Genomic DNA, 27,584 nt, shown 5'->3' on the forward strand with positions numbered 1-27,584 from the left:
CTGCCAGGCGCGGGCGAAGGGAACCAGCAGCCTGGGCATGGCATCTGCTACAGCCGGGGGCCGTGCCTGCTGTATGCCAGGCCTCTGGGGCTGCAGCATGCGCGTGGCATGTGTCCTGCCCGTTGGCCTGCGGTCCCTGCTGGCCAGATTGTGGCATGAGCTCAGCTTCCCCTTTCGGCACCTGAAGGAAGCGGCTGGATTGGCAGCTCCCATTCCCCTGGGGATCTGGCCCCAAGGCGGTGCCAGGCAAGAGCCGGGCTTTGCCAGCCCTGGTGGAGAAGGCCAAGGGGAGCAGGCTGCGGGCCAGCTCTCGGGAGCGGGAACAGCTGCTTCCAGCCTCCCGCCACTCCCAGCAACGCCGTGCCCGGGCTGCCCTGTGCTCGGGGGGGGGGGGAGGACACATGGATGTTCCAGCTGCAATGAAGGGGTTCAACGCTCTGCTTCCCCCAGGCTTCCCCTTCCTGTCCAGCACCAAAGGGCAGCTCACCCCCCGGTGTCCTATCTTGCCCTGCCCCATGCTGCTGCTCCTTTCCCTTCACCAGGGTGGGCAGAGGTCCAGGCTGGCCTCGGAGCTGTTGGGGGGTGGGTGGGTCAGGCTTCCAGGCAGCGCCTCTTCATGGGGCTCTGAGCCTGCCCCCGTGGGCAGAGGACAGAAGAAAGCAGCAGGCTCTGCCCCTGGGCCCAGCGCTCTGGCTAACCGGCCCGGAGAGGACAAGACCCCTGCTCCCACCCCCAGCCCAGCCTCCTTCGGTGGCTTTTGTGCTTGTGCAGCCTCAGAGCTGCCGAAATGGCGCAGGGGAAGCCATCCTTGTCAGCTCTCCGGGTGCAAGGTATCTGGGGAGTGGGCAAATCCCTCCCCCCCCCCCCAGCCCCGTGGACTCTGCACCCCCCACGAGGCTGGCAGAAGCAGCTGAGACTGTCTGAGCCAGTCCCATCGCCCGCAATCTTCTCCACTGGCTCAGCCACCACGGGGAGTGAGTGTAGACGAGAGCTGGTCCCGAGCCCCGAGCTCTGAGCCTCCCGCCAACACCTCTGGGGAGGCTGAGAGCTGGATGCGCCCCTGCAGTTCACAGCGCAGGCCTGGAGAGGCGGGCCGCCTTCCAGCAAGGGGCAGCGCCAGGCATGCATACAGCCACGCCAACACATGCCCGTGGTCTCGCGTGCTCCCCTCCCCCCTTGCAATCGCCACACACTCAGGCTCCAATCTGTGCTTGGGGGGGCTGCGGGGGGGGGGGGAAACCAGACTTCCCAGAGAGCCCCTCCTCCCTGGCTGTGGGTGGGCGGAGCTGGGCCCCAGAGACGCTCCCGACCCCTGGCCCAAGAGATGCCTCCAAGCCGGAGGGATTGTGCGATTTGTGACAGAGGAGGAAAGGAACGAAGAAGAAGGGCCCCCCCTCTCCATCCTCCCCCCCACCAAATAAACCGAAAAATACAAACCGGCCAAGATCCGATCCTGGCCACATTCACAGACTCGGCGCCAAACCAGAGCACGCAACACACGCAGCAGCCCCCGCTGCCTCCCGGGCCCCTGCCCCGCCTCGCCATGGGTAGAAAACCAACCCCCCAATGGGTGAAAACAACGACAAAAAGATTGTGCTTCCTAGTGTTCCAGCAGCATACGCCCCCGCTCCCGAACCCCCTGGGGGCTCTGGAATCCCTAAGGCTACATTTGCCCCTCTGCTCCAGGCCTCCAATCTCCTGCCCCACTGCCCCTCGCTCAGTCACCGCCACCAGAAGACCGGGCTCCCGCTGGCACTGGGTAACGTTCTGCCCCCGGCTGGCACGGGGGTGTGAGTGACTGCGGCAAGGAGAGGCAGGCGCCGGTGGCATCGTGCGGCTGCGGGAAATCGTTTACCCAGTCAGTTCAGATGGGCTGGGGGGAGAACGGGCTGGGGGGGCAGTATCAGGAAAATGCCGCGCAGGGGGGGCTATGGGGAGTGCAGCCCTCCAGGCAGCGCTCTGCCACAGTAGCCCAACGCTGCCCGTTGGGGTCTGCCCGGCAGGGCTTCCCCGGGGTGCTGGTTAAAGTGCTGGTCTGTCTGAAGCGAGGCAGCTGGACGGGCCATCGGGGAGCCAGGACAGGCCGGCTCTCAGCCAGGCGGAAAGGGAACACCCCCCCCCGGCCCGCCAGCCGAGTGGCCACCGACACCAGGCCAGATCCCGGCACTAGCCCAGCCGGCGGGCAAGCCACCAGGCCTCATTCGCTGGAGATCGCAAGCACGCCTGTCCTGGGATTGGCAGAGGGGGGCCTTGCCCGGTGAGGCCAGACTCTGTGTCCTCCCAGCAGGAGGCAGAGGGGGACTTTGGGCACTGGGAGGGACCTGGCAGCATCAGATGTGCCGGGCGGGGGGAAGGGGGGAGGAACAACAGGGGAGAACTCTGGCCCCCCCAAAAGGAAAGAAGGGAACTCTGATATCCTGGGGAAGCTGCTCTGCCCTGGGGGCGCTAGGGGGGGTCGTCAAGGATCGAGTCACCCATTCATTACAAAACCTCCCACCCCCACCATTTACAGTACAAAACCGAGGCGGTGAGGAGCTGGGTGAGGTGGGGGGGAGCCCCAGGTTCCCGGGGGCCTTTTCCAGCCAGCTGCCTTCCACCCCCTCGCGCTGCTTTGTTAGTATCTATGGGGATGATGAAATCCTGCTCGCCTCTCTCCCTGGAGGGGCCCCAATCCTGACTGGGCCCCACAGAAAAGAGGGAGCGAGTGGGGCAGGGTGGGGGAGAAGAGTCCACTGAGGAAGCACCAGCTGGCAGAGCAAACGCAGAGACCCCTGGTCCTCCTCCTCCCCCGCCCCACAACCAGCTCCTCTCCGGCATCCCCTACAGTCATTTGCTGGAGATGCGCGGCTCTCGGGCGTGTCTCCCTGGATGGGAGCGAGGCTCCCTATGCTCCGCCCCCTCCACTGAAACCCCGCCTCCAAGAGGAGGCTATAAAACCAAACCACACCCCCTCCCCGGCCGGCTCCTATTTGACAGAGGGAGTCCGCTCGATGCCGTACTTGAGGAGGTGGCTGAGGTCTGTGAGGGTGTGCTGGCTGCCCAGCGTGGGGGTCCGCGGGGGCCCGGCGTGCCGGCTGTACACCCCCGGGTTCTCTCCGCTGTTGAACGTGTGGTTCCTCTTGAGGTGGGCGGCCGCCTGGCTGGCCGTGTTGTTGCTGTTGAAGTTCAGCTTGTCGGGGTTCCAGCGGCTGCCGTCGGCGTAGTCCCCGGCCTCCCCGCTCGGCGCGGACACCACCCGGCGCCGGTCCGGGCTGTCGTGCGGCGTGGCAGGGAACTCCCCGCAGGAGCTCCTGCCCACGCCGGGCCGGTGGGAGGGCAGCGGTTGCTGGGGCCGGGGCCCCTCGCTGTGCTCCCGTCCCCCGCTCACCGGCAAGTAGTGCATATCCATGGAGGAGTCGCTCGCCTCGTCCTCCATCTCTTGGTCCATTAGCATGGAGTGGCAGGAGATGGGGATGACGCGCCCGGCCCGGATGTGGTGGGGCACCTGGGCGTGGCTGGAGTGCAGCAGGATGATGGAGGAGCCGGCGCAGGGTGGCTCGCGGACGGAGGAGTTGATGAGATTGTGGCTCTGCTCCCAGTTGCAGTTCTTGAGGCTGCTGGGGCAGCGCTTCTGCTGCAGGGGGGTCTGCTCGGGGGTGGGCAGCACCCCCGAGTCCAGGTCGTGCTGGCTGACTTTGATGAGCCCCTTCGGCCAGCCGTTCTGCATCAGCGGGGCCAGCAGGTTCTCGGGCTGGCCCCCGCGGGAGCGGCGCTCGCCCAGCCGGCTGACGCTCACCACCGACTCGCTGTGCGCCAGGATGTTCTCTTTGTCCTTGCGGCGCGCCAGCTCCTTGCGGTCCCGGTGCCCGATGAACCAGCACACGCTGAAGCCGGAGATCACCGCCCCGATGACGAAGGCAGCCACGGAGGAGATCACCAGCAGGTTCACGGAGACCAGCCCGTCTGGCTCCTCCACGAAGCTCTCGGTCACCAGTCCTAGGGTGGAAGAGGAGTGGGTGAGCGCACGGGGAGCAGGGCAGAGCCTGCAGCTCAATGCTGGGCACGGGGGACCCAGGCTGCCCAGCAGGTTTGCACTGCGTCCTGTCCTTCCAGCAATGCTCAGAGAGGCCGCGGGACGCAGCACGGCTCACGCCGGAGCTGTGGCAGCGTGAGCTTCCCCGCCGCAGCACCCGGCCCACGCCAGCCGATCGTCCTACACCGTGAGTTCCCCGCAGCAGCCCCTCACCTGCGCCGGCCGGGGTGCCAACCGTGCAGGCTTCCGCATGGCAGCTCCCTCCTCTCCCCCCCGCCAGCAAGCCCAGGGGACGCTTACCCTCACAGTCCCCGAGGTGCGAGGTGCTGCCTCCGGCGACGTCCTGTTCGAACACAGCCCTGCGGGATGGCCAGGAGGAGGGAAGGTATCAGTCAGAGGGAGGAAACGGGGCCAGGGGGCTGCGGTGCTGCCCCGGGGCCTGAATGTGACTCTGCTGCCCAGGGGGAAATGCCAGGCTGACAGGGGCCAGCGGCCAGACCAGCTCGTTGCTGGCTGCACGCTTCCTGCACCTGGAACCAAACCGGGGGCTGGGGAGGGGGCACTTTCCCCCTGCAGTCAGTGCAGACCCCAGGGCAATACTCAGGGGTGCTGTGCTGCAGGGGGACGTGCTCGAGTCGGGGTTACTCGCCCCTGCAGTCGGTGGTGCTGGGGGCGCCGGGGGCCCCATTTCAGCTGACAGGTGGATCTGAGTCTGGTCAGTCCAGATCCCGGGGTGTTCCCGCTCCCCTGTGTCCTGGCCCGATTCCTGCAGAGGAGGCAATTCCATCCTCCAGCCCCCCTCCAAACAGCCCCCGGGACTCCAGATGGAAAGGACACCCCCCCCCCCCCCCTTGGTTCAGGCCGGGGAGGCGCCCTCCAGAACGCAGCAACAGAAGATGGGATGGAGCAAAAGACTCAGCGCCCCCTGCGCTTCCAGGGGACAGAGCGGGTGGGAGATGGCTCAGTGGATGGTCCCCCATCAGTGCTCCGGGCCTCAACAGCCCCACTGGCAAATCCTTTCCCTCTCTGTAATCTGGGGCTTGGTCCACCCCTATGTCCGTGAATCCCCCCGGGAGGGGGCTACTCCCCAGTATGCTGCTGGCCTCTGAGCATCTCCCCTTTATCTCTGGACTCCTAGGAAGGGGCATACTGGAACATGGGGTCTCCAGAAGGAAAAGGGCTGAGACGCTGCATGAGGAAGAGGAGGAGGAAGACCCCAGCGTCCTTTCGGCAGCAGAACTCCAGGTCCAACCTCTCACCTGGGCACAGAATTCCCTCCCTGCCTGGCGGGGACCATGTGCCCATTACCGTCGGGTGGCTCTTGGGTGTGAGATGAGTTTGCTGGTTCTCAGCGGGATTGCAGCACAAACCCCCACCTCCACAATCGGTGCTGGTGCCCCTGCCTGGCTGGCTCAGAGGCCAAAGACTGACAGGGCCAGGGAAAGCACCCAGGGAGGTAGCCCCACCCGAGTAGCAGGGCAGTGGGGGGAGGCTCATCCCACAGCCTGGGCTGCCCAGCGCCATGGATCCGCACAGGTCTCCAGCACCACCCGCAGCAGCCAATTCCCATCAAGGCTGCTCCTCACCCCCACCCCCGGAGGGGTCGTCGCTGGTCAGCGTTACCTGGTACTGGGTTCCAGGAAGACGCAGGAGCCCTCAGGGGTCCAGCCGCAGTAGGGGTCCCGGCTCCCGATGCAGTTCCTAAAAGCCGGCAGGAAAGGGGGCTGGTTAGAGAAATCCACGTCCCGGCCCAGTGGTCTGCAGACACCTGGTCCTCAGTCGGGCTGGGACAGTTTCCTGGGCGGGGGAATCTCAAACATGCTGGTTCAAGTGTATCCCTGGTGTAGAGTCCCTGCAGCCAGCGAAGCCACCCACCAAGAAATCGGCTCTTGGTGGATCTTGATGAGAACGCTGCCTCCAGGGCGGCTCGCAAGAGGGCATGGAAGCAGCATGGACTAGATTACTAATGAATGAAGAGGGGCGGGCGTTTAAACGGGCCACGCACTCAGGACTCCTGGGACCTGGGGCAAGTCACTTCCTCTGTTTCCCTCCCAACTTTGGCGTTGCCTGTTTCCTCTGTGAGCCCGTAGGAGCAGAGAGGGTCTCTCGCTGCCCCTGGCCCTGATCTCTGGTGAGGGGCCTAGACGCAACCGTACACAAATCACTGCCTATCAAAAGCTACATTCGGGTTACAAAGCCAAGCACTCGCAAGGTGGGAAGTGGCAGCATTAATGCCTGGGCCACCTTAATCCGCCGGCCCAGTGCGCCTGCATTGTGATCCAGGCTTTAGTGACCTGGTCACGCGCTAGTTTGAACACAGGATCCCCTGCTTCATTCAGCTCTCCGGCGACGCCCAGCTCCAGGGGTCAGAGGATGGAGAGCACATCTGCTCAGGTGCGCCGCTGGCCGTAGCCAGGGCTGAATCTGATGGCAGAGAAGGGGCACAGGATACCCCTGGAAACCCCCTTTCGCCCACCCCATGCAGCAGATCCCAGGAGCTGGCGGACAAAGGCTCTGGGGGGAGGAGGGGAGCAATACTCCCTCACCCCCCTCCACATTTTGCTGATCCCTCAGTGGTGGTTGTCCTGGAAAAATCACATGCTGCCCTCGGCTTCCTTCCTTCCCAGCAGCCAGAGCTTCAATTTGCCCGGAGGTTCCCCACGGGGGCAGGCATTAAGCCGAGACGTTCTGAATAATTGCATCTTGGGCTCCATTAATGAAGCCGGGAAATGTGGCGGGTGAGGACACGGACGCCTGCCATCAGGCCCCGCCACGTGACGAATGGCCCTAAGCAGAGCTGCTTGGCTCCTTCAAGGGGAATGCACCTCCCGCTCCCCGGAAGCACAGTCGTGGGACAGCGGAGGCCAGAGACGGGGGAAAGGCTATGGGGCAGAGCCAAGGTGATCCCACGTTGCGGGAGGGTGGGTTCGAACCCCTCCTGCTCCCGAGGTTACGTCCATGCCCCCACCCCAAAGAGAAAAGCACAGCAGTCTAAACCCCCAACCAGATCGCAAACTTCTCAGGGGTTTCTGTGCCAAACCAGGGAGAAGGGGTGTTTGGGTGGTGGGGGGAAGGGTGCTCTACAGAAACCCCACCCTCAACCCCAAGCCCCACTCACCCACCCACAACCCCAGCCGGCAGGCAGGCTGTGGTGGCAAAAACTGCTTGAGCCCGCTGGTGGGGGAGGCTGCTGAGAACGAGAAACTCACTTCATGCAGCCCGAGTGCTGCTGGCATCGGGCAGTGGGCACCCTCACCACACACGGGGGGAAGGCCAGCAGCAAGGACCCTGTGGCTTTGTCCAGCTCCATGCCCAAGAGCCTCCTTTCATCCTCGTTGTCTTGGCCGCACCTGCAGGGAGACCCGAGGGAAATCTCAGCCTGTCCCGCGTCCCAGAGTAGAGCCCGCACGTCCTGACTCTGGGTTGCCACTGCGGGGAGCGGCCAGTGTGCTGCTGGGTCTGGTCCCAAGGGGGGCATGGGCCGGGGGACCTTTTGCATCCTTCCCAACAGGCGGAGAACAGAGCCGAAGCCCCACGCTCCTCCCGCAACCTCAGGGAAAGTGCCAAGCCTTGGGCATCCCCCGCGCCCGTCAGCGAATAGAAAGCAAGGAAACAGAGGGCCTTTTTTGCTGCAGGAGATGGTGGGTCCAGTGATGGAACGTGGGGAGGGATTTGCTGCGCGTCGCTGTCAGGGAGGCCTGGGACCCGGGGACGGATCCCACCCTGCATTGGGTGGATGTGGAGGGGCAGGACTGTGTGGTGCGGACACAGAACATGAACTCACAGCACCAAAAGCCACCAAAGATCTGACACCCTAACGGAATCCAACTTCTCTGCCAGTGCCTGAGAATTACATGGCAGCCCGTGACATAGACATGCCTGGGCAGGTCTAGTACCCGTGCTGGACCATCTGCTCACTCTGTCACCAAAGTGGGGTGTGCGGGGTCTCTGCCGAAAGCTAAGAACCAGCTGCTCATCCTGGCTAATGCGAGATGTGTGTGGAGGAAATCGTTTCAGAGAGCTGTGACCTGGAGAAGATTAGCTTTCAAAACTGTGGGGGTGAAACTTGTCACCAGAAGCGAGGTGGGTCTCAGGGCTGATTCAGTCAATAGTTTACTGAGTTTACTGTCTGGACCAGCTGCAGGCCTGAGGATTTACAGACTTGGGTATCCCCAGTAAAGTCTCGGAACAGGGGACCGCCGGGGTAAGAGACAATGTTCTGTAACTGTACAGGAGAAGAGGAGAGGACCTGAGATTTTATCCATTTTGGAGGAGACACCCAGTATCTCTGGGTGAATCCCAGCTTTCTGGACTGGACAAGCGCTGCAGGGACTCACCATCTGGGTGAGAAATACCTTGTTAGACAGGAAAGCGACTTGTTAATAAGTACGGGCGATGGATTGGGTTTTGTGTTTTTCTTTTACCTGTAACCCTTATGTAACCAAACCCGTTTACTTGCTGTTATTTGAATCTCAGTCTCAAGCTCCGGGGAATAAACTTCAGTTTGGGTTTGCTACAGACACGTCTACATGCCTCTGGCTAAGGAGGGCGCGGAATGGAGATGAAACCAGTTCCATTGGTTGCACTGTGCCCACAGAGGCAGCAGAGCCGTGTGCGCTGCGGGTGTCCAGAAGACAAGGGACTGGGCACGCGTGTGTCACAAGAGTAGCAGCTGGGGCATGTCACATCGGGTAGCCGGGGAGAATTTCCCTGGGTGGGCTCAGACAAGGCTCCCTCCTGCTGTGTGAAAGCAGCAGTGATTCGCCCCAGACACTTTCGTTAGCCCCCAAAAGTACCCCAGCGACTCCGATCCAGCCAGCCAGGTGCTTACACCATGCCCATCGCCACGGTATTTCCTGTTCCCTGACGGGCATCTCTGGGTCCCCACCTCTCACTGCACGTTCCCCCAAGCCCCTCCCTCACGTTTAACTTCATTCCCACCCTGCTTAAAGACGCGGGCAGGAGCCCATGGGCGCCACTGCTGTGAGCGTGCCGGCCGCACCCAGGCATAGCGGCGCCTACCTCCCAGGGTGGTAGGTCTCGAACTCCTCCAGCAGCAGGCTCTGGCTCCCAGCACTGATGGCCGAGGGGCTGCCACTGATGTTGGGCTTAATCAGGAACTTGAGGACGGTGCCAGCGTTGGAGCCCAGGAAGACCACAGTGCAATTGCCCCAGGGCCCTGCTGCCCTGTCCACCACGATTTTACGTAGCTGATACCTGCAGAACGGGACAGACGGGGGGTGGGGGAGAAAGCGGGGTCGCTTGTTACTGTTCATGAGATTCAGGAGAAGCCCCAGAGAAGAGGTGATGTCAGCAGGTGTGGAGGAGTAAGACAGGAGGAAAGGTAGAGGGGATAGTGTCCCAGCGTTAACACACCGAACGTGGATCGGGCCCTTTGTAGCTAGAAAAGAAGTGCTAAGTTACCACTTACTGCCCTGCTGATGGTGTGTATGGGAAACCTACGTCCCCACCAGAACCCAACCCAGATCCCCACCTGAATTCCCATCAGAACCCATCCGGATCCCCAGCAGAACCCAACCCAGCTCTCCATCAGAATCCAACCCAGCTCCTCATCACAATCCAACCCAGCTCCTCATCACAATCCAACCCAGCTCCCCATCAGACCCCGGCTCAGATTCCAGACCGGATCCCAAGCAGAATGTGTCCCAAACACAAGAAGGGATGCCCAGGTGCCAGGAATACCGCGGGATCCCCAAGGGAGTGAAGGCTCCAGGTTTTGGGAGGGACGGTGGGTGCTGGGAATGCTGCTGGGCTATGTGGAGACAGCAGGGCTCCCAGAAGAGTGACACCCCCCGATGCAGCTCGTGGACTGCACCCTGCGCTGTGGGCAGCAACCGCTCAGGGCGTTACACAACCGGCCCTGCAGCCTGTGTGCGGAGGGGAAGCCCCATAGCACTTGACCCCCTGTCACAGCAGCAGAGATCTGCTTAGGGCTCTCAACAGATGGGACTTCCCTCGTAGGCTCCTACCGTACAGCCGCTATCCCCAGGAATTATATACACACACACACACACACACACACACATATGCACATACATGGGCAGAGAGACACACGTGCATATGTATACACAAAGGTATGTGCACGTACACATATGCACCGACCGACACACACACACCACACAAAAACAGCACAGGATAGCCACACGTGCACATGCACACACAATGCACACGTTTCTACTCCCCTGCCACACAGCTCACACACATGCCTGCACATTTATACACATCCAGCCCCCATGGAGCACAAGTCATGGACCAGGACCCCACTGCGCTAGGTGCTGTACAATCTCAGAACAGAGGGCTGACCCTGACTGTGAAGAAACAACGGCCCAAGAAGGTTTACACACCCACACACATCATTACATTCCTGCTCCCACACATTTATACACTCACACATTACATGCAGGCACAGACACTCCGACAACACTTCAGTGGTTTCCTTGCTATGCAATGTACATACACGCAGTTCCACACACAGACAGACAGACCAACCCCCGAGACAGGCTCCGGGAGGCTGTGGTAAGGCCAGGCAGAGGAGAGGGGAAGATTTTGGTTGGCATCGTAACCTCTAGAGAAAGCTGCAGATAAACAAAAGGCTCCTTGTCCCTCCCTTTCCCCCCATAAAAGGGTCAATTAGCATAAAAGTTTTCTGTTGTCTCATTAAAGCTGTAATTATCAGCACCAATTAACTCCGGCTGTTTTGCATTTTCGCAGAGCGGGGCCCATGGGGCGAGGACTCGGAAGCGCAGCGCTCCCCGGCCCCTCGTGCGCCATCAGGGCCCGGCTGGCGACCGTACGCCCCCTGCCCGTGCACACGTCCCCGTCCCTGTCTTCCCCGCATGCAACTCCACGCGTGCAGCGCAAGCTCCCCGCCGCCGCCTCCCTGGGCCTCCCCACCACGCCCCGCCGCCCAGCGAGTGATACATCTGCCCGTCAACACAAGCCCCCAGAGCCTCTGGTCGGGAGCTTCTGGCTGGAGAGCCAGGGAGTGACGCTTGATTAATTCCACATAAAACAGCAATTAAGGCCGATTTAATTAGAATGAGGCAATCTCGGCTGCAAAGTTTCGAAGATTTATCAACCCTCTTGGTGCTCTCAGTCCTCGCACAGGCATGTGCGCACACACACACACACATGTAACACACCCCACCCGCTCACAAATGCATTTACACACCAGTACACACACTCACAAGAGCATGCATACACACACGAGTGTGCTTGTAGACACGTGCACAGGGGCGCACACAAGTAGTATATGCATGCACGTGTCCACACACTCACGTGCACACAAACATGCACACCCACTCACAAGTACGTGTGTGTACGTACACTCAAGTCCGCATACACGTACACACGCAAGTGTAGACACACTCACAGGTGAACGTGGACGCACACGTGTCCACCTACACTCACCAGGGTACACGTACACATGCATAAACCCACTCCCAAGTGAACGTGCACACACACACACAAGTATTCGTGTACACACGTAAGTGAGCACACGCGCACACACACACACTCACAAACACACACACCCTTCGCATCACTGAACTCCCTCTCTGGGAAATCAGACCCAGGCTGCTTAGCCGGGAATGCAGGGGGAATCCAGTGAGCCCTGCCTGAAACGCAGCCAGCCTGGCCTGTTCGTAGAGACGGCTGCTGGTCAGCTGGCTGGGAGCTGCCAGGCCAGGCCTCCCGGTGGCAGTGGCTCGAGGCGTGTGCTGCAGCTGCTCCTTAGTGGCTACGTAGGAAGAGCTGGCATCTTCACACGCTGGCTGCGCTCACGCTGATCTCTCCCTCCACCCCAGCGTGGGCAGCTGGGCGGTGCCCTGAGCTGCGTGGCGGCTGGTCCAGCCATGGCCTGGGCCCCGTGGGTGCCAGCAAGGGGGAAGCGGCGCCTAGTGGGCGGGTGTCTCACCGAGTCATGGTGCGGATGATCCACGGGGCGTGGCCCAAGGAGGGCACCGACTCGTCCATCAGGGGGTGCGTCTTCACGAAGTTGAGGATCTCGTCCGGGAAGGAGCTGGAGGAGTTATAGCGCATGCCGGGCGCTGCGCAGCCTCCGGGCCTGGGGGCAGAGGGGGAGGTAAAGGCTGAGCAGGCGTGGCTCACCCCACCTCCCGCCCGCAGACCTTGGCCCCACCCGGAGGATGCAGCCGCCAGCTCTACTATGGGGGGTGGGCTCAGGAAGCCGGGGCAGGGGGCTGACCCACGGATCATGAACGGACCATTCCCATTGTTGCCCTACTAACCCCAGGGCAGGGGGGCAGGGGTGGGTCCCGAACCCTCTGTCTGACTGTCTGGGTGATTCTCTAAAACACAGGGCCCGAGGTGGGGCAGGGGATGGTGACCCAGGACCCACGGCTTGGGTGGGGAAAGGTGACACCTCAGGACACAGGGATTGGTGGGGGGGGGAGGAATTTACACCCCAGGACCCGGGGACCAGGGTGGGGGAGTGGAAGGACCCCCAGGACCCAGCTGAGGGACCCACAGGGCCCAGAGTTGGGGGAGGGTAGATAGATAACTGGCCATGCTTTGCCATTTGGCTCCAGGTTCGCGCTATCTGCTGTGGCTGTGGCCCCTGGTCCAGCCCACCCAAAGCCCGTGGCAGCCGGCCCGCCGCGGGGTCCCCCAGGGCGTGTGCCGTCTGCTCACCGCGGCTTCGGCACCATCTCCTCTGGCACGGGCGTCCAGATGGACTCGGGGGATTTCTGCTCCCGGAAGCGCCCCTCAAAGACAGACGCCACCTGTGCCATGTCGAAGGCGCAGACGGCCGAGCCGGGGATGCTGTGGAAACACAAAGGCCGTGTGAGCCACGTTGCCGCCCCGACCTCCCAGCACCCAGCCAGGGATGAAGCTGGACTCAGCACCCACTCAGACTCTCTTCCCCCACCATGCGAAGGTCACACCGGACGTTGTGGGCCTGGGCTGAGCAGCTCACCAAGGACTTTGATGAACCTAGTGAATTTTTTTTGGTGTCCTGGATGGGTTCTCTTCTGGAGCCAGGGCTGAGTTCTGGTTTGACTCGAGGCTGATGCCTCTGTTTGGGATCGAGCACTGCTTGGGATCTGGTTTGGTGTCCAGGCCCAGCTCCGTTTGGGGTTGGGCTCTGCTTGGGATCTGGTTTGGGATCTGGGCTTCATTCCATTCAGATTTGGTTTGGGTTCTGAGTCTGGTTCTGCTTGAGATCTGTTTAGGGATCTGAGCCAGGTTCTGTTCGAGATCCAGTTTAGGCTGAGCTCTGATTGGGATTTGTCTTGATGGAGATTGGTTTGGACCCTGGGCCGGGTTCTGTTGTAAGGTCGGAGGCCTTGTTCTTTGGCTAAGCAGCTGCTGCAGCCACCCTTAGCAGAGACAGCAGCCGCCAGAGCTAAGATGCAAAGAGTCACATCTTCACATTCCATCTAAATTGCATCAAGCAACGTAATACCGGGCTGTTAAGAAGGCGCCCGTCCTAATGGTACCCACCCTCGCCAGATAAAGAAACAGATCTTAAGATGTTTAAAGAAAACTTCGTTTGCGCCCATCTGTCTGGCCAGGAATCCCTGATCAACAGCTGTGATTGTAAAATCTACATGTCTATTGTTTCGCCTTTATGGTCCCTACTTCTTCATTGTCTACTTGGGTGGTTTCTGTCTGATTCCTTGATCGTTGCTGTCTGTTGCATAACTAATTTTGCAAGCTTTAAATCAGCGAAGGTGATGGAATATGATCGGTTAAAGGATTGTTTCGTAATGGGCTAGGTTCGGTGGTACTTTAGTTTAAAATGATTGGTTAAGGTGTAGCTACGCAGGACTCAAGTTTAATAAACGGGGGTCCAAAAGGGAGTTCTCTCGAACCTAACTAACTCCAGGACCCAGCCCAGGACCAGAGCTTCCAGATCTCTGCACCCTCCCAATCACACCGTGTAGAAGCTGGAGGAGCCCAGGACAACCTGATCCTGACTGGCCACCAGGCGAAGTTTGTCTGTCTTACTGGGAGTGGTGTGGGGGGGAGCGTTGTAGGTTTAGCGTGTGTGTCTGTTTTGGTAATTGTTAATAAATAGAGATGAAGGATATTACTGCGTACGGCTCCGCAACCTGCAGAAGATTACGCCTTGAATCCTAGGCCCTGGGTAAGGGTAGGTGCTGTTTGCCCGGAGCCCTACAGACTGGGAAAGGGTGGGGTGCCCTAGGGTGTGTGAATAACACTGTCTGGGATCCAGTCTGGAGCCTGGGCCGGGTTCTGTCTGCACAGCAGCTAATGGCTCCCAGTCCCACAAGGCTGTGTCAGACCCACACACCAGCATCCTCACACCTCGGGGGACCCCTGGCCTTTCCTCGGCAGCGGCTGGCACCTACCGAGTGGCGGCGGGAGCTGGGGAGGTCTCTACACCTCGTGCAGGGGGTGTGTGTGTGAGTGCGTGTGCACACGTGGGCGTGCACACATGCACGTGTGTGTGCACGTGCAGAGGTTGCAAGGGGATCTGAAGAAGGAAGGAGGGACTGATCTGCGCTGGGCTTGGTCGGGACGCTGGGGTTCTCTGCGGAAGCGCCGTGGGAGCCAGCGGCCCAAGACTGAGACCCACAAGCCTGTGGGAGTGTTGCCTGACATCAGCTGGGGGGTAGAAACGATCAGTGGGAGAGACCTCCAGCCGGACACGGTGCTGACGGACCCTCCCTTCTTGCCCTTTCTCTGGGGCTGAGCGGGGCCCACCTGTTGGAAGGCGTGGAGAAGACCGCCAGCACCACGGGCCGCCCGTCCAGGTCCAGGATGTCCGTCACCGACTGGATGACGTTGAAGTAGAAGTGCGAGTCCCCCGGCACGGAGCAGTTCAGCCGGGCCTTGAGAAAGGATGTCCACTGCTTCTCCAGCACGCGCTGCGAGCCGCCCACGTCGTTCTTACACACCCGGGCCACCCGGGACACCACCACCTGCAGCCGGGAGGAGCGCGGACAGGGGCATCACGGGGGAGGCACCCACACCGGCCGCCCTGCCAGACCGGGCCAGCCTAGCCAAGGCGCTGACTTCCAACCTGGCTCGCCCACCCCAGAGCTGCTATGTCCACCACTCCCTGGCTACTCGATGGCCTTCTCACGCCTGGGTCACGGCCTTGAGGGGAGTAGGGTGGAGCACACGGTGGTTATCTCCCATGCAGTGGGTCTCTGTCCCCCCTTGTCTACAGCCCGGCCTGAAGACTCTCCTGTGGGTGGATCTTCTGCCTGACCCACCCCAGGTCCCAGGCCAGTCTGTACGGCCCGGCACGGGGAGGGCACTTTCCTTTCCCCAGAGGATCACGGATGCCAGAGGCCAGGATCCGCAGAGCTGCCAGGCACACGGGGGAGCTGGGCCTCCGGTGTGGCCTGCAAACAGGAAGCCGGAGTGACGCTCGCCCCCTTTCGCTCCCGGCTCGGGGTCCACAGCTTCCCTGGAGATCAGTGCCCTGGCCAGGTCCCCCCATACTCGGGGGCCTCACTCACAGGCATGAGGGCCCCCCCCCCGGACATTCTCTACCTGGCTGTGCTTCACAACAGTACCCCCCCCCCCCCCCGGTCTGGAACAGCCCCATGGCTAACGCCTCTCCTCTGCCCTGCCTCCGCAGACAAGCACTGAGTCACCACTGGGGAGACAGCAGGGGCACTGGACCGGGGCTTAGGAGACTTGGGATCTAGTCCCTGCTGCGCCGGTGACCGCGGGCAAGTCCCGTCCCCTCTCTGTGCCTCTCCCCCCCCTTCCCCCGCTTGTCTGCTTACACTGGCTGTGCTTTGGGGCAGGGAGCGTCTCTCCCTGTGTGTCTGTGCAGCGCCTGGCACGGGGGAGCCCTGATCTCGGCTGGGCCCTCTGCGTGCTGCTTTGAAACGACGGCAATTCACCCAGGGCGCTGATTGCCCTGTAAATCCGTACTGACTGGTCAGAAGCATCCAGCAATGCTCCGTGTGCCCCCGAAGGCCTGGGAGCTCCACTCTCCACCCCAGCCAACCCCACGGGAAATGAGTGAGCAGGGCAGAAGCCAGCCGGGCGGTCCTGGGAGCGCTGGCTGGGGCTGGGCCGTGCAGCAGGGAGGGGAAGGGGGGGGCGCCTTACCTTCTCCAGGTAGTTAAACTCCATGGCAATCTCCCGGAAGAAGAAATAGACGTGGCTCTTCCACTCCACAGCGTGGACAAAGTAAGGCTCTGGTGGGAGAAGGGCAAACACAAGGGGGTCAGGGCCTACCCCCAGGAAGCGGGAGGGGCTGCTTCCGAGATGGAGGGAAGCAGGGCTTGTCCCCTCTTGGGGCGCCCTCGCCCTGGAACAGGGCCTTGTGTGAGCTGCCCAGGAGCACCCTCATCTGCAGCTCCTTTCAACGAGGGGTCTAGGGTGAGCTGCCATGGGACCCTCCAAGACGAGCAGCTTTCTACGGTAGCAGATAACTCAGCCCAGCTCCCACCTCAGGATCCAGCGTGGTCCCCAGCAGAGAATGTTCTCCCTCTCCCCCCCCCACTGGGCATCTGCAGGGAAGGGAAACCACCTTTGAACCACTTGGAGTCGTGCTTGACGGTGCGCAGAGTCGGGCTGTCCCCCAGGCTCCGGTAGATCACTGTGTCGATCGCCAGGAAGTCCGTCACTGTGGCTGTGAACAGCATCCCACCTGCCAATGAGAGACATTGAATGAGATAGATAGATAGATATGTATGGGGATAGATAGATAGATAGAAAGAAAAGGAAGGTGACGTAATATCTTTTATTGGACCAACTTCTGTTGGTGCAAGAGAAGGTTCTGACCTGCACTGAGCTAAAGAAGAGCTCTGGGTAGCTTAAAAGCTTGTCTCTTTCACGAACAGACGTTGGTGCAATAAAGATATGACCTCACCCACCTTGTCTCTCTCATATCCTGGGACCAACATGGCTACAACCACGCTGCAAGACAGAGAGCTGGACAGAGATAAATGGGTATTTACTGGAATAGACAGACAAAATGAAAAAAGAAAGACGGGTAAAGCGAAGGAACAAATGCACCAAAGAAAGAAAGAAAATGAAGCCCCGAATTTTGCGGGTTGTCCCCCAGGCCAGGCAAGCTCAGTGCAGGGAGCTCAGCACCGAGTTCAAGAGGAGACACCCAGGCCCAGCACCCGAGGGCACGGAGCAAGGCGGGGTGTTACTGACCCGTGAAGAGGGCGACGTTGGCATGTTTGGGATCGTAGGGGCACCGGGCCATGCCGCTGATGTTGTCTCCAATGGGCTCCAGCGTGTCCATCTGCACGAGAGGGAGACAGGCGGTAAGTTCACACCGAGACCTGGTAGCTCCCAGACTCCCTGTTCCTGCCTGTTAGCAGCACACTCAGGAGACCTCAAGCAAGGCACCTAAACCCACAGCCAGGTGCCTCAGTAAGTGACTGGACAGTAGGGGGGGCTGAGTGCCTGCAGCTCCGACCGACTGCCATGGGAGTGCCGCCATGCCGCAGGCTGTGCACGCCCGCCGTCCCGGCCTCAAAGAACTTACACTCTAAATGGGCAAGGGAGGGGAAACTGAGGCACAGCGAGGCGAAATGACTTGCCCAAGGTCACCTCACAGGTCAGTAGCAGAGCCGGAAATAGAACCCATCTCTCCTGAGCCCAAGGCGGGAGAACGCTGGCTCCCACACAGCCTGCACCCCCATCCCCTTTTGGATTCAGGAGGTTCTCCAGCCCCCTCCCTTCCCCTTCCTGCCCGGTGCCGTCAGATCCACGCCTGAGCTGGATGCCACCCACTTAGGACTCTCACTACGGATGCTTCCTTGGCTTCTCCCTGGCATGTGCTGCTCCTCTCTGCCCCTCCCTGGCCCCTCTTGTCCGGCTCTGCTGTGCTGGGGGAAGGCAGCAGCGCAGGCCAATGGAATCTGCTACCATCGATATTTTATACACTCCGGCTCTTCGCCTTGCTCCCTGCTTCCCTGCTCCCTCCTGGGCTCTTGGTAGCCTGGACTCATGCGCCCCGGGCCAGGCCCTTGGCAGAGCTGGCACTGATCAGCCCTGCATTCTGTCTGTCCGTCCGCAGGGGGCTGCTCGGCAACGGCTCGGAGCTGACCCATGCAGAGATCCGGGCCTGACGGGGAATGTCCCCAAGGCGCTGTGCCCCTGGCTGCACCCGCTGCCTCATGTTGGCCATAGACACCCTCTCCCCAGTTGGGCTTCATCCTACGAGCATGCCCCAAGTGCGAACGGCCCCTTGCTCTCCAGGGCCAGGGTGACGCACTGGGTGCAGACTACCCCCCTTTCTCCCTCCCGTGCTCAGCTCTCTGCCTGGCCCAGCTGCCTTGCTCCCGATGCTGTGAGCGGCCTAAGGAAAGCAGCCGTCGGAGGAACAGGGTGGGCAGTGCCCAGAGGGGAGAGTGCCGGGGCAGGGCAGGGGAGCTGGGGAAAGACACCTGCACACTTACAGCAACCACGTGCCACAGAGTCCCACATAGGCTACAGGGACCCATGCCACGTATGTGAGACACACTCCACACACGGGCGCACGCTACACGTGAGACACCGCACATAGGAACAGCCACGCACACAATACATGTCACACGTCCATACGATGCATACATGGGCACACACTGCATACACACTCCACCCAGAGGAACACGCTACACACACGCTCTGTTACATGTTAAACACATGGGCCCGTGCCAGATACATACCCTCGCTACCCACATGGGACACACTCCGCGCGCACGCGTATGCGTGCCAAACACTGGCAGATGCCACGTCCCGAGAGGTTCTCCCCACCACTACCCCCGAGACACACCCAGGTGCCCCGTCCCGGTGGTAGAACGCGCTCCCCGTCCCCAGCTGTGCGGGGCGGGGCTGACTCACGCTGTAGTTGGCGCAGGCGGGGTTGAAGGCGTTGGTCCCACACACAAAGAGCGTGCTCTCATTTCTCACCAGCAGCACCTTGACAAAGTTCCGGCACTCTGCCTGGGGAGGAAAGGCGGGAGGGGGGTTGTCAGCTGCAGTGACGGCAAGAGCAGCCCTTCTCCGTGCGCTGAAGTGTGCTGTGACGACGCTGCATAGGGCGAGTTGCTCTGATCCTGCCTGAGATGACGAGCCCATTCCCGCTCTGAGCACCCACATCCGTGGGGTGCTGCCTGGTAGCTGAATTTGGCTTGATCCACCCCGATGGCCAGACTGTGGGCTGGTTCGGCCACCCTGACTTGTGGGGAGCCCTGCACTGCGCCGTGGGGTGAGGACCACACCACGTAGCCATCTCAGTACGTCAGGGAAAGAGAAACCTTCAAAGAGACATGGTCAGGGACCTTCGCTCCACACATGGGTATGGTAAAGAAATTCAGCTCAGTCACCATGCATCCCTGTATCCAGGCATCCTATCTACCTAGCCACCCATTTATCCATCCATTCATCCACCCTGTGCATCCCCCTCCATCACTCCCATGGATTCCTACGTAGCTAGTTACCCATGCACCTCTATCTATCCATCTCTTTATCTGTCCATCCATCCACTTGCATCCCCATCTATCCAATTTCATGCCCACTATCTATAAAATCCTCCTATCTCTAAGCAAACCTCTTTATCTATATAGTTATCTAGCTAGAAATGTTTCCCTGTTGCTTTTGTTTTCAAATCTAGATGAAAACAATTTTCTGTTTCTATTTTAAAACTCCCTGGAGGGCTGGCAAGGGGAACACTGCAGCACTGGGCTATTGCATGGGAACCCACACATCAGGCTTATTAAAGGCTTCGTTTAGTTTCATTGTCCAACTGTAGGGAAATGCAAAAAGGGAACAATATGCACGGACGGAGGCAACAAAGAGGTGTTAAAAATCCTTCCAGCCTGAATCAGCTCCGATGTCGTTGGCTGCCCAGGTGAGGGAGCGATTTTGATTTTTAACCTGACAGCGTCCCTTTTAACCTTGCACAGAGGTGGCCGCATCGGTGGCTGGATACAGATGAGTTCCTCCGGCTGGCAGGGCTGAGCCAGCTGGCTCTAGGTGCCACTCCAGACGGCAGGGTGGACACAAACAGAAGGGCTGCAAGTGTAGGGGTGATTGGCCATCTGCACACCCTATAGCTGGCCCTCCAGAGCCAAACCTCCAGGAAGGAGGCCTTCAAAAGTGTGCATGGGGGGGAAGGGAGGGGGGGGGAAATCCAACCAAGCACCTTAAAGAACCATTTTTCCAGGCCTGCTAGGAAACCATGGAAACAAACATTCATGTGCTTTGATTGGGAAACAAAGAGAGGCCGAAAACCTATGAAGCTGCCTGGGCAGAAAGACAAGACATGAGTGAGGGCTGGGGTGGATGGAAACATCTGAAAATGCTTCTGCAGCGCTCGGAGGTGTGGGAGAGGCAGGGGTGCCGGCCGGGTGCACGCGTCACGCTCAGGAACTGTTCAAGGTCACCGCTGAGGAGTGTTCCCACCTTTATAAGGAATAAAAACTGGCCCCGGTGACAGGGTTGGGGTGGTGAATACGGAAGGCAACAGTCCTTTAAACCCTCACTAGCGCCTAAGTCAGGCTCAACAATTTTAAAAAGCTTCGGATCAACAGAAATGTTTGATTAAAAGAAGTGGCAACTGTTAAAAAAAAGAAAAAAGTAAAATTTCTCCCCCCACCCCGCAGCCTGTAACCAGGGCTGGCCTGCTGAAAATGAAACTGACTAGGAAGAGCCCTGAAACTGACACGCCTGTTGTTTTCCTTCTCCCAGGAGCCCACTTGCCTGTCCAAACCCTGCTCTGCTGCTCTCTGAGCTCAGGAGATATTTGTCATGTGGATAAAGAAAACAAGGAAGCTTATCACAGACAGACGGGGAAGGTTAAGTGCCCAATCCTCACTGAAAGTCCAGTGGAGATGGGTGCTTAGCTCCCATTCGTGCCTTTTGAAAACCTCCCCTGGGATGGTCAAAATATCCACGCCTGGCTGCCTGGGGCTAAGCCCTTGAGATGGGATTTTAAACAGAACTGAGGGATCTAGGCACTCGACTCCCTTTGAATTTCAATGAGAACGAGGATCCTGACTCTGCTCGGCGCCCTTGGACATCCCAGCACTATATCTATCCGGCACAAGCATCCTGCACCCACGGTTTGGACCCGAGGGGTTGGGGATGCATCTCGGTGTCATTCCCCGGCCCGCAGGGGGCCCCTCCATTGTCATCTACCAACCGGGGCTGGATTCTCCCAGGCGTCCATTGGGTTGAGTGGGGGAAAGGGTGATGGAGGGACTGGGAATGGGGGCATTGAATGAGAACACAGTGTAGGAAGAGGAGAGGGAAAGCAGGCTGGTGTGGATCAGCCACCAGTTTCAGTGCGTGGGTGCTGCAGGTGCCCCAGAACACTGACATTGAGACCACTTTTACTGAGGTGTCTAGGTATGGATTTGAGGCTGTGAGCCAGGGGAACTGGGAACCCAAATGCCATGGGAATTCATAGGGACTGGGTGCCAAACTCCAGGACGTTCCCTTGAAAATCCCACTCTCAGACCCGCCAAGTCTGAAAACAGTGACCTCCCTCCGATTTTCTAGGAGTATGATGTGGGCCAGATTCTCCCGCCCCTTACACGGCTGTCGATCTGGAGTAATTCTTTGCATGTAAACAGGCCCTCTCTCAAGTCAGACTTGTGTAAGTGAATTCAGAGTCTGGCCCTGGGGTTTTAATGAGACAGCGCCCCATTCAGCTAACCCTGATTTATTCCACTTCCCGGCTGTAATCGTGAGCCAGAGCTCCTGCTGTCCTGGGTTCTGATCCAGTGGGGCACTGGGTCTCCTCTCTCCGGGGAGCCTGGCACTCTGCCTTTTTCAGCCTGAAGAGGCATTAATAGAATCTGGAAATTGGATTTCTCACAGATTATGAGATGTGTCTGTTCTGATCAACAGACCAGAAATAATTAATTACAAAGCCAATTATACAAGCATCTAATAAATCACATTTGACACAAATGTTTGCAGGGAGTTAAAAGGCGGAGAGTATGACACACATGGCTCATGGTGGGGCCCACGCCGACCACCCCACAGCTAGCGGGAAAGCACTGGGAGGAGCTGTCCAGAGAGTTAAAGGAGAGAGGTGGGCTGTAGATCTTGGTGGATTCCCAAGCTGGGAGTGTGAATCCTGGCACCAGTGTGCACAGCGTGGGGCCGCTGTTTTGAGTTGCCAGGAGGGATGGCAAGCATCCTGGAGTCCTAGCGTCGATAGGAGTGGGGGGGCCGAGAGCTGAGGCAATGTGGGCAAAGTGCAGAGGAGACACCACTTCCCCCAACCCCCGCAGGCCAGGCAGCAGGGCAGGCTGCACCCTTACCTCGTGCTTCCCCTTCATCCGGCAGATGCTGATGTCATGTGGGTTCGAGCGCCACGTCAATTTCTGGGGATAAAACGAACAGGGGACTAAAGTCAAACTCAGATGTGCGAAAGGCCCAGATTTCCCGCAGCCGTAGCTCCCGCTGCAGCTGGGCACCGAGTTAGCCCCATCCAGCCATAGCCATCAGTGAGAGGAGTTGGCTGGGTCTAAGCTCCCTGAATTTGGAGCAACAGTGGAAGCTGCATGAGCATCTCTATGCATGTAGGGAAGATACCAGCCCAAGCACCCTACACCCTGTGTGCCCAGGGCTTCTGATTGCTAGGAACTGCCGGGACTGCGTGACTTGTGCGCCCGGATCCTGCTCTCAGGCTCCCCCTGGAAGGCAGTGGCTTTGCTCTGAGCCTGTGAATAAGTGAGGCTGGTTCCTGGCAGAGGCACGGGGAGCTGTCCTCGCAGGTTAGTCGTGGCTGGGAGAGACCTCCAGCGCCGCCCAGAACGTACCCGCTGGTAGCGCATGTCACTGGAAGTGGCAGACTCCAGGCTGACCCGGTACAGGTTATCCCTGATGGGAGAGAAGGGAGACAGGCACTTGAGAGAGAGCTAGATAATGGGGCTGAACTTTATATACAGCCCTGCACAACCCACACGCACACAACCCCTCTAAACCGCACTGCCCATCACACATCCCCCAGCACACACCCCAAAACATCTCCAACCCCGTGCTAAGAACCTCCACACTCATAACACGGCCCTGAATCACCACACAGCACCCTCACAAATATCCCCAGTATGCACCCCACTCATTCCCAACCCTTCCCTAGGAACCTACACACTCATAACACACCAAACAACAAACGAGTCACCAGACAGGCACTCGTAACACACCTCTCAAACATAACCACACCTACACCTCGCAACACACGACAACCTCTAGGATTGTCCTAACACCTCCCAACACATGACAATCTCTAGGATTGTCCTAACACACACACCCACTCTCTCTCTCTCTCTCCTAAACAATTCCAACTCCAAAACAAAAACGCTCCCCAAACACCTCCCCCTCTGACACACACACACACACACACACACACACACACACACACACACACACACGGGCATCATGGGTGTAAGAGCCGGGCATGGTGGGTGTGACAGGCTGGCTCTCGGGTAAGTTGAGGGCATGGTCCCCATCTGACATGGGAACAAGCCGCCTGCCTGAGGTTCCCCAGCATCTACCCCACCTGCCAGGGCTCTCTGATTGACACGCATCTGTCCTCCCCGTGGGAGATGCTACACCCATCTGTCATGTTGACAATGTTGTCCCCCCCCGCCGCACAGAACCGGTGGCCTATTCTGAGCGGTGGGTGGGGAGGGGGGTGAACTGCGCCAGGCTCCTCTGCAGGGAAAGGAGGAGGGATCCCCATGGGGAGAGGGGGTCTCCACCAGGGAAATGGGGGGGTCCTAGTGGGGCAGGGAGAGGGGATCCCTGTGTCCCAAGTGTCCCCCCCGGAGCTAAGGATCACAGCCCAGGGCTATTTTAAAGAAATGTCTCCTTGGTGACCCCCCCCCCCCAGGGGCATCAGCCTTGTCTCCCCCACCCCCCGCAGTTCCCCTGCTCCTTCCACAACTGGATGTTATGCCCCCACCCCTCTGCTGGTCCCTGCCCCCTTGCCCCACTCCCAATCCTGCCCCCTCTCCTGGGCTCCCCTCCGGTTCCCTCCATGCCTGGGATGGGTTACGGAGCCCCTTCCAGCACTCAGCGGGTCCCTGTGGCCCTTCCACTCCTCCCCATCTCCCCACAGCTGTTTCCCGCCCCCCTCTTCCCGCCCCCACCTGCCTGGCTCCTGCATCATTTACAAGTGATGGTGCATTAATGAACCTCTGGGAAACTTCCCCCTAATTGCTGCCTCACGGGGCTCTGGCAAACGAGCAGAGCCGCGTCCTCATTAGAGGCAGAGACCTGCGCGCCGGAGCTGAGCGGCGTGGAGGAGATGCCCCCAGGTCACTCGGCTCTCCGCCTCATCAGGGATGTGGAGCTGGCGGCCCAAAATGCCTTCTCTGCGGAGGCTGCGTCATCCTCTGTGCTCCTCCGCTGCTACCGAGCGGCCTCTCCCCCCCCCCCCCACCCCCGCTCCGGTGCCGGACGAAGGACAGAACAGGGGTGAGTCGTGCACCCCCGCTGGGGAGGGGGTTCCTAGGAGATGGAGTCAGGGTGGCAGATCAGGGCACGGCCCCTTAACGCTGCCAGGACCTGCTGCTGCAGGGGAGGACAGGGGACAGGTTAGGGTGACGAGCACAGCGTCTGCTGGCTGGGAGGACATGCTGCTCTGTGCTGCCCGAGAGCCCGGCGTGCTCATACCGCCAGCCCCTGGGAAGACAGGACGTCCCTGCTGTCATCACAGCCCTGGCTGGAGGCTCTTGTCTCCCTGACATCTCCAGCCACGATGCAACCTGGGACTGGCCCCTCCCCGTTAAGACGGCTTAGCACACACCTTGGGCCACCTACATATGACAGTGTCCGGGGGCTACAGTCACAGCTGGCTACCTGTGATATCAGCCACTGAGAGATGGGTGGTGGGGGTGTTTTCATAGCACCCCCTGATCACCAGGGCTTCTGCCTGCCCACATCTAAAGGTCCCCCCCAGCCTAAGGGGACCAGCCCCCGGACCCAGTAATCAAATCATTCCGGGGGACGACAAACGCAAAACCAGGATGAAAGTGGAGGTCCCAGGGACAGAAGCAGTGATCCAAAAGGGGGCGCTGAGCAGAGAACCCTGGACAGTGCCCACTGCGCCTCGAAGGCGTCCAGGGAGCCAGTGGACGCGGCCCAGGGGAACTCCACCCGGAGATGTGACTGGAGGGAGGGCCGGAAAAAGGCCCCACAGTCGCAGAGCACCTCCCCATCCAACTTCCTCCTCCTGGCAGGGTGCAGGGCCCCGTTGGCCAGCACCAGGAGGAGGTTGACGAGGATGTCTCGCGACTTCGTGGGGGCACGGATGGGGCGTGCATAAATCAGGAGGTGCGGGGAGACCGGAGGAGGTTCTGGAGGAGCTGGAAGAGGGGCTGCAATCTGGCGCACTCGGTCTCCCTCTCGCCACAGATGGGGCAGGTGTCAGGGGAGGGGGTGAACCGCGCCAGGTACACGCCTGTGCTCACAGTTCCATGAAGGAGCCGCCAACTAATATCCCCGCTGGGCCGTGGCATGAGGGTGCTGTACAGACTGGCCCACCGGGGATCCAAGGGGAGGAAGTGAAGGGTCTGGGGGGCTAAATAGAGGGAATGAATCCTGGGCCGTACATCCACAGCGTCCCAAGCACCTGGCAACCCTGTGTCTCCAGCCTTGCCTGACCCGGCTCCGGGGGATATCAGTACGCTCTCTCTGGCAATTTGTTTCTCAGTCTGGTTTTTTTATGCTGATTTATGGGGCTAGTTTTCCCCATAATCGGTGCAGTTAAGTGCCAGCCGTGGATGTGAAAAGTTCGCTGCCTAAGTGCTGCTATCGGCATGTAAGTGCTGAGGCAAAATTATGATTCATGGAGCAGATCTGTGAGTGGGTAATTTATGCGCAGAGTGGCCAGATCTGTTTTTATTCCTCTCAATTAAACTGGGATGGCAAAAACTGATACATTTGGGCTAATGAATGAATACGTTAAATATGCATTTATTTTCATTTGTGTTCGAATGCTTCCAGGCTGGCAGGCCGGGCGCAAAGCCCCCAGACAACAAAGTGCCTGGATAACATTCCCTTCTCAGCACCAGCCAGCAGGTGATGCCCAAACGCTGCCAGCCAAGGGCTGCGCTGGGAATATGCAAGTCAGGGTCCCAGGACTGTCTACTTTAGTGGCGCATGACGCAACCTACAGCGACTACAGTTCCCAGCATGCATCATTCAATCTGAGCAGAAAGCCACTCAAACCTAGATGAGCACTGCATGCTGGGGCTTGTAGTTTCTACAGCTCACATCTCCTCCTCACGTCTAGGCAGAGCATTGCATGCTGGGTCTGCATCTCAAACCCCCTGCTCAGGTCCAGGCTGAGCATTGCATGCTGGCTCTGCAGTTGCTGAGGCTCACGCCCCTTGCTCAGATTGTGGCTGCGTTCTAGATCTCCATGTGCTCCTGCCGTGACCGAGTGCCCCAGAGACTAGATCTCGGTTTATCCAGATCAGGTGCAGCTTGGGTACCAGGGCAAGATTTCCCCCCCCCCTTCCCCCGGGACACATCTCCTGTGTCTTGTATCTTGGGGAGTGGGTGCACTGGGGCGTGGGGTCCCGGGCAAGGGGGCGCCCCACCCAGAGGCGGGCGCATTACCTGTCTCCGATGTACAGTGTCCTGTTGACTTTCAGCATGCGCTGGATGTTGAGCCGTTCTGCCCCGCCGCCATCCGGGCCGGAGAAACGGCTCAGCCCGCTGCCCACAAACACCGAGTAGTGCTTCACATCTGCCCGGGGACACAGAGACAGCAGCTCCCGCTAGTCCCCTCTTCAACAGGGCCCCTGCTCCGCCCCACGCCCCACTCCGGCCTAGACGACAAGCGGCCTGAGTTGAGCAGCCCCCGCTCAGCCAGGGGTCCTCTCCCCCATCAGCTCGGCAGGATCGACTGGTCCAGGAGCGAGGTGCCCTTCCCCAGCGCGGCCGATCCCCCGTCTTTGGCTTGGAATAGCCTCCCCCCGCCCCCAGCTCTGCCAACCACCTGCAAGGCAACCCCCCATTTGCACGCCCATGTATCTGCCCTGCTGCATGCCAACTTAGATGCCCGGCAGGAAATGCCCCTCTCCTGCTCAGCTGACGCGGTCCCTCCCCGCCCCGCGGGACTGCCCCCCTGGCGTGCCAGCGCCTCACACCTACAGGACCAGCGCAGCCCCTCTCCCGTCAGTGCAAAAGCCTGAGGCACCCTGCCTGCCCTCTCATGCAGCCCCCCCCCCTTGGCCCCCAACGCAGCTTCCCCCGGCACCCCAAAGCAGCTCCCTGCTCTTCGATGCTGACCCCCGGCTCTGTCAGCATCCCGCAGCGCGCAGTGTTCAAAGTGAAACCGGGGTGTGAGTGTGTGTGTGTGTGTAAGTGGTGAGCGAAGGCCACACCGCCGCCCCGTGACCCCCCGCTGTAAAGTTACGCAGGGTTGGCTGAGGGCCCCTCCAAACCAGTTTGGCACCAGACTGCCCCCCCTCCAGCCCCCCCCACTCACTCACTGCCCGCCCCCCGCTTCCAGAGTCCCCCACTTACAGTCTTCAGGAGCCACGCTAATGGGCCCGGGCTCTTCGGGGAATACGGCGTCGGCCGCCCCCTCCAGCAGCAGCAGGATGAGCAGCGCACAGGGCGGCCTCAT

The 27,584-nt window shown here is 59.9% G+C and overlaps 1 protein-coding gene across 1 annotated transcript; it reads right to left on the bottom strand.

The window, feature by feature from the left end:
• Nucleotides 1–87: 87 nt before the first annotated feature.
• On the bottom strand, nucleotides 88–27,584 carry SEMA6B (semaphorin 6B). Its single transcript, XM_067558387.1, has 16 exons — nucleotides 27,482–27,584; nucleotides 26,570–26,699; nucleotides 22,762–22,822; nucleotides 22,261–22,323; nucleotides 18,830–18,931; nucleotides 17,153–17,243; nucleotides 16,518–16,637; nucleotides 16,094–16,182; nucleotides 14,726–14,943; nucleotides 12,686–12,817; nucleotides 11,949–12,098; nucleotides 9,035–9,229; nucleotides 7,222–7,362; nucleotides 5,636–5,713; nucleotides 4,313–4,371; nucleotides 88–3,975 (listed from the first exon to the last, which is right to left on the bottom strand). The coding sequence occupies exons 1-16, from the start codon at nucleotides 27,582–27,584 to the stop codon at nucleotides 2,966–2,968; spliced, it is 2,742 nt and encodes a 913-aa protein (XP_067414488.1). The 3' UTR covers nucleotides 88–2,965.

This window comes from Emydura macquarii, unplaced genomic scaffold (assembly GCF_026122565.2).
Source record: "Emydura macquarii macquarii isolate MOO-44397 ecotype Brisbane River unplaced genomic scaffold, CSIRO-AGI_Emac_v2 contig_306, whole genome shotgun sequence".
Classification (NCBI taxonomy): Eukaryota; Metazoa; Chordata; order Testudines; family Chelidae; genus Emydura; species Emydura macquarii.

Excerpts from the sequence above, each read along its gene's own strand:
- SEMA6B (XM_067558387.1), bottom strand. The coding sequence starts at position 27,584 with ATGAGGCCGCCCTGTGCGCTGCTCATCCTGCTGCTGCTGGAGGGGGCG. Across the intron at positions 16,638-17,152 it reads CAACGTCGCCCTCTTCACGG|GTGGGATGCTGTTCACAGCC; the intron begins GTCAGTAACACC and ends TCTCATTGGCAG. Across the intron at positions 14,944-16,093 it reads AGTTTAACTACCTGGAGAAG|GTGGTGGTGTCCCGGGTGGC; the intron begins GTAAGGCGCCCC and ends TCCCGGCTGCAG.